We start from the raw sequence: 11,620 nt of genomic DNA on the forward strand, positions 1-11,620 counted from the left end.
AGCTGTTGGCAATGCGGAATATACAATTTGCTCACATACTTATGCAGCTCTTACAAGGTGTAAGTGTATATGAGCAAAAAGATGTCCACATACTTCGAAACATGAACAAGACCAGTAAAGCTTTAAGAAGACTGTGTCCAGCAAGACAATTGAATTGTGTCAATGACTGTAAAAGTAATCAGAGAGGATGCTTAAGTTGGGAATCAATTATGGAATTGATCTTTGTTTCTTAACTAAACTGAATTTTATTAAAACTTTTTCATATACTGATATACATCAGAACTAACATATATGTTGCGTTTTACTCGAAGACACAGATTGTGTATGAAACACTATACTGGTTCGTAACCCGTTGTGTGTCTGCAACTTCAAAATTAGTTTTTGTTAAATGTAACTAACAAAGCCTCTGCATTCTCCCTCTTTCTCTCTGTCACCATAACATAGTCTATGTTGATGCCAAGAAGTTCATGCAGATTGGAGGTCGAACCTTAAACAAAGCAAGGATTGAAGAAGGAAGAAGCCACAACCCATCTCCACATATCAAGCCAGAAGCAACAGCAGGAACCATCAAACCTGCCTTCTTGCCGTTTAGTTTCTGCCATGCAAACACAACCAGACTCCCCACACACATATCAATTGCAAAATAAGCACCAACAAGGAAAGGCACAGCCATAGCCATTGGAAGGGGAACCCATTTCCCAATATTCTTTGGAGTAAAATCTCTCAATAAGTTGGCTGCTATGGCGAAGGAGAAAAACCCATAGCACAGCTGCAAACAATGGTGAGGGAGGGCAGAGAAGCCTTGAACACCTAAAATTGCCATATTTCGATAAATAAGGGCATATGGGGCTTTGTATTCACTATCAGGGTTCCCCACGTCAAAAGCTTTATAGAAGAGAAAGAACGTAAGAGGAGCTACAACACAGCCAATTGCTGTTCCAATTGCCTGGCTGAGAAGCATGGATCTTGGAGAAGTGAGAGTTAGATGACCAGTCTTGAAATCATGCATCAAATCAGAAGAGATAGAAACAATGGACTTAATAAGACCACAGCCCACAAGTCCTGCAACCACACCATTTTCCTTTCCAGACAAGGCAGCAAGCACAAAGAGCGCTACTTTTCCATAATTATAGGCCATGTTCATGTCAGTCAGACCAGCACCATATGCATTACAAAAGCTTAGAGAGGGTGCAAGAATGTAAGCAACAACTACATAATACCATTTCAGCTCAGGGAACATCAGAGGGATCACAATGATGGAAATAATAGAAAAAATGGTGTACCCTGCACATGCTACCCAAATAGGAATGCTCTCTCGTAGGAATAGGTTATTTCGTTGAAGATCATCCTGATGCTGCTTCTGGTTATCAGAAACTGCATTGCAAGCAAAGGAAGTTAGTAAAGTTAGTATTCTCTAAGGACAGCAATATAGAAAAAGAGAGTGAGTAAAGTAAGCAAAGGATCTATGAGACCAAGGTGAATCATATTTGGTTTAGAACTTCCAAAATCAAATGAATGCCATTGCAGCATGACAAATCATGATGAAAAGGGGCAGTCCACCACCTCACCATGAAAACAGAATATTGAATTGCTTAAGTACCCTTGTAATATGAAATCAGTCCTAGCTCCGTAGAAAATGGCAATTGGAAGCTATAACTAGTGAGTAGAAAATTATGGTAGCGCTAAGATGGACAGGAGCGAAAAAATAAAAATACATTTTATGGAGTTACTGACTTACATGTTTTAAGATTGCTATTTCTCACTCTGGTATGAATGCTTCTTGCAGTGAAAAACAGTATCTTCAGAAAATTGTAGAGCCCATCCCCAAGGATTAGAGCAATAGAAATAAAAACCTGCATTATAAATGGAAAATAGTTAGAAATGAGTATGAATATTGGTGCCAAAATATTATTATGGAAGAGGCTCTGCCAAATAAAATGTCTCTGCAGACCTTGTAACCATTTAGACTCTTCATGCTGTTTTCTGGTAAAGTTGCAGGGAACCAATCTCCTTTGAGCCCACCTATTAGTGGCCACATTACTCCCCAAGAAAGCACTGCTCCAAGGAGCAAAGATAAGTTTACTAGATGGGAACAGATCATTCCTGCTCCTATGTAAGTCATACTGAAATCAAAGTAAAATCTGCAAATTGAACTTTTCTTAGTAATGATTATGGTAAGATATATAAGTGGGCAGATGACAACATAAAGAAGAGAAAATCTAGAGCACCCACGAGTTTTTCCATGCTTTCAAGCCAAACGTAGGAAACTGAGAAAATCCACATTTATCTCCGCCTGCATAGAACCACTGGAAGAACGCCCAGAGGAAACTAAGTGAAAAGAATTTCAGAAACCCGTGAACTTGCTTCCTGTAAGATGAATCATTACATGCTTGAGTTATGCCACATTCACAACATGTTTGGTGTATAATTTGAAAAGAAATGGATTCAGAATAGTAGATTCATACTTAGCTATTTTGTCTCTTTTGGGAGTATGAAACCCATTTATCAGGACAGCTGTAGCAGTTCCACTTGGGTAAGCTAATTTGTAGTCAATTATCATGATCTGACAAAAAAAATTCACATGACCACATTATTGCAAGTTTTAAAACGGAAATCGTTGATATATATCATGATCTTAAAGCATTAAGACGCGGATCACAAACTAAGATTCAACGAAATTACTGCAAATAAATCTATCATCAATTTACCTTTGGAAACACTGAATAGCAAGAAAGGAAAATAGAAGAAACAGACATACCTTTCTCAGAGGAACCAATGCCAAAAGCCCCACAAAGCAGCTCACAAAGAGAAAACCCATCATCCAACCAATCCCAGGTTCCTTAATGCTCCCAGGATTGTTGCCTTCTGAATCAACACCTGCTTGCTCATATGTTTTCCTGTTTAAACCCAACAGATAAGACCCAAAACCACCTGCATTTAATAATTGATGGAGAAAACAAAAACAGGTGAAATGGTTATCCAATTAATCAACAAAATTTACCAAAAAGGAAGAAAAAATTGACTGCAAACAAGAAATTAACTTGATAAGAGAACACAAACCACCAACAGCAATACTATAACAAGCAACCGCACAGGTCTGAATTATAGTATTCTCTTGTCGAGTAAATGGAGTTGAAACAAATCCTGCCTTTTGAAGCAGCTTAGTCCACGACCTAACAAATACAAAGGCAAGAAGAGCAGCCGAGACATTGAGGTTGGGAACTAGCCCTGTTGTGAGGTTGAGTTTCATGACTATCACACTGTATATGATACCAATAAGAAGGCTAGCAATGAGTCCTCGAATGGTTATCTGTTTCATCCACGATGCAATTCTCTTCAACTCCTCTGTCTCATTATTCATCTCTTCTAAATCTTCTAAGTCAACTTTTTCAATCTCCTTCATCTCTTCCATGTTCATGTTTGCCATTGGATTGGTATAATCTGGTTCCAGCCAGTCTAATTAATTATCACAAAAATCTCATTTGCAGGTCCAGTTCAAAGAGAAAACATATACTACAATGAAACTACATGGAGTCATGGACAACTTATGCAGCCACGAAAGGTCTTACCTCAGTGATCAGCTTTTTCTTCTTCTGATTCTGGTTTTGCTAGAGTTCAGCAAAGACCAGACGTTGGAAAAACTTGCACGGGCTCCAATTTGTTTCTTCTAATTCTTCTCCATCGAATTAACCAGAATTCATTAAACAACGTCAAACTGAGATTTGCTTTGCTTTTTTTTCCTTTGGGTGATCTAAGAACATGCCACAGAAGCAATAAAATACTCACCTTATGACTCGCAGCACTCTCCAAATACAAGGAAGAAGATATCGCAAGTATCTGAGTTTCAGTTCAATGGACCGAGCAAACAGTAATAAACACCCCACAAGGACCACAAGCAAACCACAAACCCCAGAAAAAGCCAAAGTGGTACTTAAATTCAATTGAATGCAATATCACCAGGGCCTTAAATTCAGCATCTGAACCAAGATTACCCCCAAATCCCCAAAAAGGGTATCCCAAAATCTGCAATTCAAGACTCTGCAATTTGGTACAAAATTGCTTAGTCTTTTAGCAAAGCAACCACAGCTTACCAACCGCAAAAAAAAAAAATCTAGTATTTACGACTTTTAAGAGCATCTGCATGTACTGCAAAGTAGTACAAAGCATGCTTTTGAAGACTTGCAGTACATAATACATTCATCAACCATCCAACCATTGACCCCCAGTACATTTCAACAAGTGTTTGGCCATAAATTTAGATTCTTTACGATCAGTCCCACAGAGAGAGATTGAAATGCAAGTTTTTTAAAGAGATTCATTGGAACTAGTTCCACTCCTTCGGATTGAAAGCGGCCCTTACTGAGAAAAGGCGTGTGGCTTTGACATGATGGCGCATTCCACAAAAGCCAAGAAAAAAAAAAGGGTCAAACAATCGGAAAAAGAAGCCGCTCGAAGATAGAAAATCCTTAACAGGGAAAAGGCGTGTTGCTTTAACATGATGGCGCATTCAACAAAAGCCAAAAAAAAGAAAGGCTCAAACAATCGGAAAAAGAAAGCCACTCGAAGATAGGAAATCCAGATTGAGAGTTGAGATAGTGGGGCCGCTGGAATGGGTGTCGTTGATCCATTGGCTTCAGATCAAAGCCTGGCCTTAGATGTCACTGTCTCTGACAAGTGAAATGTGTTTCCAACGTTATTGTGGAGCGTGCTTCTAACGCGCTCTTTCGATAAGTGGGCTTGCCATCGAATAATTCTAGGCTGTAACCCCCCATTGTTGTCCTTTATTTAACAGTGAGCAATAAATGTCTAGAAAAACAAATAGTAACATAGTAAAAATAATGATGTAATTATAAGGAAGAATAAATTGATTTTCCTAGCGTGTAATGCGTGCAGACAGAAATAATGTTTTAGAGGTGCACTGATTGTTAGTTTGGAAACGTGTCTTTCTTAGAGACGCTGGATATGGAGAATCTATCATTAATCCATTGACCCAATCGCCACCTCAACCTATTTTTGGCCTTTTCTTTCCTCCTTTTCACTTTTAATAAACTTTAATCAAAAGGGTTTTCTATATGAGGTACCAAATTCTTTGCAATTTTTGCAGTATATTAGTCATTCTCTTTTATATTATATTATGGAAAAAAAAAACTTAATTTTGAGTAACAATTATTATTTTAATAATTTTGAATATAATATAAAAAATAAAAATCATATAATTTAAAATTTTAATAAAATTTATATAAAATTGAAAATAATTAAAAAATATATTTCGTTATATTAACAAGAATTATAATATAATAATTTTATAATTTTTGTATTTAATATAAAATAAAAATAATATAAATAGAAATGATTGAAACTATCGATAACCAAATGAAGATGAAGCCAATTTGGAGAAGCAACGAATTCTATGATAGTTGAAGTTGTTTCTGTCATCATCTTTGAAAGTTGAGAATATACCACAAAAAGAGGTTAGCAAGTAGCCACGTCCGATCTAGTTTGCGAGTAGTGACGTTGATGGATTAAAAAAAACTATGAAAATTATTTTTAAAAACTTGGAAAATGCTTCTTTTATCTTTTTTATTATTTAATTGAAAAAATTATATTTATCAACAAATAAATGTACCATGACTACAAGATTTTGTAAATTAGATATTTTTCATCTCTTTTGGTGAAAAATCGTCTTATGCATCATTGCTGAGATTTCTTAATTTTAAATACAAAATTAAAAAATTTAAAACGTGTCATGTTAAGTATAATTGTATAAATAAAAGAGTTATATAATAATTTAAATAAATAAATTATTCTATTTTAGTTTTGTATGAAAAAAAATTTACCATTTATATACATTTTTCGTATTAAAATATTTGGGATGTATTGACTTTCATGAAATTAAAAAAAAAAAATCTTTGACTTTAATGTATTTAATATTAAAATTAATTTTTTTATAAAATTAAAGTTTCATTATTTTTAATGTCAAAAAGTTATAAAAATAATTTTAAAAAATAAAAAATAAGAGTTTTAAATGTTAAAAAAAAAAACATAATTTTGAAACAGCTAAAAAATTAATAAAAAAAGAAACAAAAGAAATATAAAATAACTAGATTATAATCCGTGCGATGCACGAAATAATTTTATTTATTTAATATGAAAATATATATACACACAAATTAATTCCTTTTTAAAATTATATTCAAATATTTAAAATTCATAATATATATAAAAGTTTATATTTATTAACTTATTATTAAAAAATAAACTTTATGAAAACAGCAAAAAAAATTATGTCTTTCCTTTTGATATTTTTGTTTACAATAATATTTATACACTTATAAAATTATATCAAATAAAAATAAATTATGCTTTTTAAAAAAATAAAAATAAATATTCTTGAATGATAAATTAACTAATAAAAGAAGTATTAACACATTTTTCACTTTAGTAATTTTGACTAAATTATTATACAAAATAAGAAAAATGTTAGAAAATATATGAAAAAATGAAAAATAAATAAAAAAAATATTATTTTTCATAAGAATGAAACTGTAACAACAATAAAATATATCTTTAAAAAATTTATAAAAAAAAAATAAATTGCAATAGTAATAGAATATATCTTAGAAAAAAGTTATTGAAAAAAAATAAAAAATATATATATAATACATTACATTTGCAGTCTTAAATTTATAGAATAATTCTTTAGTGATAATTAAGATTAAATAAATAATTTTTAAATTAATTTTTTAAAATTTAAAATGAATATAATAAGTGATCAAAATAATATTAAATTTTTTGTATTTATTTAAAATATAAATTTAATAATTAGAGTTCAAATAGATATAATCATATTAATAATCTTATTATTTAAAGATTTAAGATAAAAAATTTTTGAATTTTCAAAATCTTACATAAAATTACTTGAATTTTTAATATCTTATGTAAATTTTTTAAAAAGATAAATTTTTAAATTAAAATAAAAAAGATTATTGAAAGATTTAGATAAACTTAATCCTTATAATTTTTAAACATATTTAAAATATGTTGATAATTAAATAATTTTTTAAATAAGGTTATTTGATAAACAACTAAAATTATTTATTAAAAAATATATTTCATATTTCATATATTTTATTTTAGAATATATATCTCTAAATTGATTTGATTTTTAATTATAATTTGAATAATTATGATATTTGAATAAATTTAAAATTATCTAATTTGTAAGTAAAAAAAATTATCTTATTTTTTTAAAAAACTATCCTATGTATCATTTAAGAGAGTTGTTCACATATACGCTTATATGACAAATTTGTTTGTGTATATTGTTATATAATATATATATATATATATATATTAGATAACGTTATTTTTTATCCATAGCTTTTTTGGTATTGAAAAATTTTATAAAATTTTTTTTATACAATAAGGTTGTAGCATAATAAAAAAAATTAAATTATAATTATTAAAATTTAAATTAAAAAAATATCACATCTTAAAAGAATTTGAATAAACTAACCAATTATCTTTGAGTTAAAAAATCAGCTCTTTTTTTTTTTATTTAATTGGTTTACTTGGGCTTGGACTAAGGGCTGGAAGTGGTGTCAATCAAATTTTTTCCATTTAGAGCTGTGGCCCATCCCACCAATGGGCTACATACAAGCCTAACAAAAATAAAAAAATAAAAAGAAATTTAATCAATTTACCAGAAAACCTCAGATCACCAAGAAAACAAATTACTTTTCTTCTGCTTCCTTATTCTCGAAGGACCTCAGAAAAGCGAGAATACCAAACCAAAGCCTCTTTCATTTCCTTCATTCCCAAATCTCAACCACTTTCTTTGACGCAAAAGCATTTATTTTCTTTTCTTTTGAAACCTTAATTATTCTCTAAACACTATTAGTAGTAAGCTTTTTTATGATAATACTAAAATAAATTAATATATGCGAAGATGGGTTCATCTTCGTCGGAGACAAAGTTCCTGCAAGAACTGATTTTGTACGCTGCCAGCGCCGCCCTTAGTTGCTTGGTCCTCTTCACGGGGCTCCGACACCTCGACCCGAACCGAGAAGCTTCTAAAAAAGCACTGGAGCACAAGATGGAAATAGCCAAGCGCTTGGGTTGTCCTCTAATTCACACCAATCCCTATGAGGTAATCTTATTTTGGAATTGAAAAAAAAAATTTATGGTTTTATGATAATATTTTTTTCCTTTTAAAAGTGGAAGCTTTTCTGGGTCAAAGTGTTACTTTTTTGTAAGCTGATTAATTTGTCAGTATGTTATTGATTCTTTAGGTTTTTTTTAGGGTTTTGATTAGTTGGAATGGAATTCAAGGCTGGAATTTGTAGTTCAAAATTGCAAAATTTTGTTTTTGTGAATAGAAATCGCTGTCCTTTGTCTGGATTTTGAACATTGAATTCATTAAAGCTTGCTAAAGGGATATTAGGGTAGTTTGCTTTTGATTGTTGCTATTTATTTGCTTTTAAAAGTTGCTAAAGCGAAATCCTACTTGACTAAGAATCATCAGCAGACGGTAAGTTTAAGGCATATTTGTTCCATATAAATGTAAAATATTGTGTTTTCTTATTCATGAATCATGAATGCTAAAATTTTAAAAGCAAAAAGCAAGTAGCAAAAATAACGACCATACAACTGCAGTTGCCCAACTAAACAACGTAAGACATAAAATAACTCCTAGAACTAGCCTGGAATACACTATCGAACTAAATAAAGCAAGATATCCTTCCCAATCTTTACAAATACCATCAAGGTTTCAAATAATAAAGAATTCATTAATACTAGTGGGGAATCAATAACCAGCCAGTTGCCGATAAGCTCTGTAGAAACTGGAATGCTAGCATATAAGCATGTGTTTTTTTAGCCTTTGTTGCAGGCATTAGCATATTTCTGTTTGATGTCTGTAATTTGCTAGAGGTTCATTTCTTGTTTTCTATTATGTTCATCAATTTCCTGCTTTATATCTAAAACTATCATATCTCAGAATGCGTGCCTACTAAATATACTTTCAAATTCATGCATGGTATATTCAGTAATCCAAAATATAGATTGTTGGAATATTTGCTTTGAGATATAGTGTTAGAATAGAAGCAAGGGGTCCTAACTGTCAACTTCTATGGTTGCCACATGCCTATACCTTTTTTCATTTAACGGGATGTAATAGCCTGTGATGTGATAAATCCTGATCACATTGATGTGGAATTTGAGTCTATTGGAGGATTGGAAGCCATCAAGCAGGCTCTGTATGAACTAGTGATTCTTCCATTAAGGAGACCAGAGCTGTTGTCACATGGAAAGCTTCTTGGTCCTCAAAAAGGGGTTTTGTTATATGGGCCCCCAGGTACTGGAAAGACCATGCTTTCTAAAGCCATTGCAAAGGAGTCTGGAGCTGTTTGCATCAATGTGAGGATATCAAATCTCATGAGTAAGTGGTTTAGTGCTGCACAGAAACTTGGTAAGTATTGTAATGTTTACTCTATCCCTATTTGTTCTAGGGCTTTTTGTATTTTGTTACTATACCTTAATTCATATCGTTATACATGATTAAAATTGGACCGTAATCTGTTTTTCTGGTTTTTATTTGCTATATTGAGTTTAACTCTAGTGGAGATATGAGAAGATACTCTAGATAGGTAAAAGAATTCTTTTAAGAGAAGGCTAACTAATTCAACCATCCTAAGGTCATACTGAGATGGCTTCATACCATGTCTTTTGGCTGAAGCCCCAAAAATGGTTGTCATCTAATGTGTCCTGTCACTCCAATGTTCACACACAGACAAGAAAAGACAAACAAAAGATGGAAATTTTCATTGCATATGTAAGTAGTAGTAAGCTAGCCTTTCTTATCAATTAAACATCCTTTTCATATGCCTTTTATAATGGATGTAAGGCCTCATGTAAATCTTTTTTCTTTTATGCGTCTCAGATTGAATTGTTTATTTCCTCTTCTACTTTTGCAGTGGCTGCTGTATTTAGTTTGGCCTATAAACTCCAGCCTGCTATTATATTTATTGATGAGGTTGACAGTTTTTTGGAGCAGCGTCGTAATACAGATCATGAAGCAATGGCAAACATGAAGACTGAGTTCATGGCTTTATGGGATGGATTTACCACTGATCGTGAGTATATTTGCTCCTAAAAGCTGTTATGTACTGTTATCAATCTCCCACAAAGTACTGTCTTTCATTTATTTTGTGATGAAGGGCTCACTGAAGACTGTTCTAGGTATTATTTTTAAATCTATAATAATTTAAAATTTATGATTTTATATTGTTGTCCAGAGAATGCACGAGTTATGATTCTTGTTGCAACAAATCATTCATCAGAACTGGATGAAGTCATACTCAGGCATCTTCCCCAGGCTTTTGAGATTGGAATACCTGACCACAGGGAGAGGGCTGGGATACTGAAGGTGATTTTGAAGGGTGAGAAGGTTGAAGAAAGCATCGACTTTGACTACATAGCCAGTTTGTGTGAAAGGTACACAGGTTCAGATCTTCTTGACCTCTGCAAGAAAGCAGGATACTTTCCTATTAGGGACTTACTAGATGAGGAGAAGAAAGGAAAACCATCTGGAGTAAGTATATTTGTATATTTCTTTTCTGTGTCCATGTGCTGTCTTTCTCAGGTTTTGCTGAGGTTCAGCTTATATCTCTGAATGATCTCACTAGCCATCTTAAACCTATGAATTTTCTGTTCAGAAATATATTTTAATTGAGGTAGCTCCTGTTTGGCTGTTTCTGTTATGTGATGAGGGACTGAATCTAACTTTTTTTTTTTGTGTCACAAGTACTTGATTATAGATGGAATGAGGTAGAGGATGAGATTCTGGGAAGATTTTTTTGTTTTCTCGAACACAAACCTATGAGCAAAAGTTCTGTTTGCATGTAGAATTGATGAACATTGGTAACTTACCTATAGCCTTCATATTTTTAGCTACATATCATTGATTATTTATCTTATTAAGTTTTTGTCTATGTTCTATTTTGTGTTTTTCAGGCTCCAAGGGCATTATCACAGACTGATCTGGAGAAAGTTCTTGCTACATCTAAGAAGACTGGGGTTGCTGCAAATGAATATAGCAGGTTAAGTTCACAGTTACCTGGATAGTCAAGGCTGGGGGAATCAGATGATTTTCAGATTCAAGCTGCAATTAATGAACTCTCCAAGCTTGTAGTTTCTCAAATTGTTAACCTTCAATCAGATTCTCATGACGCCTGAATTTCTCATCTCTATGCTCAGATCCCGCCAGGCAATCTGGTGTTCAGTACCATGCCCAGAAACTTAGATTCTCTTTTCTGGTAAAGCTACATATTAACATTTGAGGTGACATCTTATTTAAAGCTTACGATGGCAGCTTTGAAATATTAAGAATTGTTGTAGTCACTAAAGTTATTCAATTAAAATAACTTTCCATTTGCCTTTTTGGTCCCTGGGCTCCAATTTATTACCCCATGATTTTAGCTGCTGCAATTCCAATGGAGCTTGCGAAAGTTAGCGAGTGAAATCTTTCAGTTGTAATATATTTTAGAAACCCTGTTGATTCAGTTGAATTGGGATGTTATGGGGTGTAATACAGTTTGACCGGTTTGGTTTTCCGATTCTA

General features: G+C 32.5%; 1 protein-coding gene and 1 pseudogene across 5 annotated transcripts; one reads left to right on the plus strand and one right to left on the minus strand.

Annotated features, from left to right (window-relative positions):
• Nucleotides 1-221: 221 nt before the first annotated feature.
• LOC111280109 (metal-nicotianamine transporter YSL3-like) lies at nt 222-4,098 on the minus strand. Of its 4 annotated transcripts, none has more exons than XM_022867283.2 (9): nt 3,787-4,098; nt 3,570-3,673; nt 3,061-3,441; nt 2,759-2,931; nt 2,466-2,563; nt 2,233-2,367; nt 1,952-2,141; nt 1,739-1,853; nt 222-1,374 (listed from the first exon to the last, which is right to left on the minus strand). In XM_022867283.2, the coding sequence occupies exons 3-9, from the start codon at nt 3,425-3,427 to the stop codon at nt 446-448; spliced, it is 2,007 nt and encodes a 668-aa protein (XP_022723018.1). In that variant the 5' UTR covers nt 3,428-3,441; nt 3,570-3,673; nt 3,787-4,098; the 3' UTR covers nt 222-445. The 4 variants fall into 4 exon arrangements, with proteins under 4 accessions (XP_022723018.1, XP_089602430.1, XP_089602429.1 ...); XM_089746304.1 differs by having other exon boundaries at nt 3,061-3,456; XM_089746303.1 differs by having other exon boundaries at nt 3,570-4,098.
• A 3,616-nt stretch (nt 4,099-7,714) lies between these two features.
• LOC111280167 (uncharacterized) lies at nt 7,715-11,620 on the plus strand (annotated as a pseudogene). Its single transcript, XR_016329130.1, has 5 exons — nt 7,715-8,148; nt 9,168-9,469; nt 9,975-10,133; nt 10,296-10,591; nt 11,014-11,620. The product of XR_016329130.1 is annotated as an uncharacterized LOC111280167 (transcript).

The sequence above is a fragment of the Durio zibethinus genome, chromosome 17 (assembly GCF_047325235.1).
Source record: "Durio zibethinus cultivar Kanyao isolate XHJ-2024 chromosome 17, ASM4732523v1, whole genome shotgun sequence".
Lineage (NCBI taxonomy): Eukaryota > Viridiplantae > Streptophyta > Magnoliopsida > Malvales > Malvaceae > Durio > Durio zibethinus.

What these genes read in the sequence shown, in the direction of transcription:
- LOC111280109 (XM_022867283.2), bottom strand. Translation starts at nt 3,427, where the DNA reads ATGGCAAACATGAACATGGAAGAGATGAAGGAGATTGAAAAAGTTGAC. An exon ending in CATTGGTTCCTCTGAGAAAG is followed by an intron (nt 2,564 to 2,758) that starts GTATGTCTGTTT and finishes TTTTTTTGTCAG; the next exon opens with ATCATGATAATTGACTACAA. An exon ending in AGAGTCTAAATGGTTACAAG is followed by an intron (nt 1,854 to 1,951) that starts GTCTGCAGAGAC and finishes TTTATAATGCAG; the next exon opens with GTTTTTATTTCTATTGCTCT.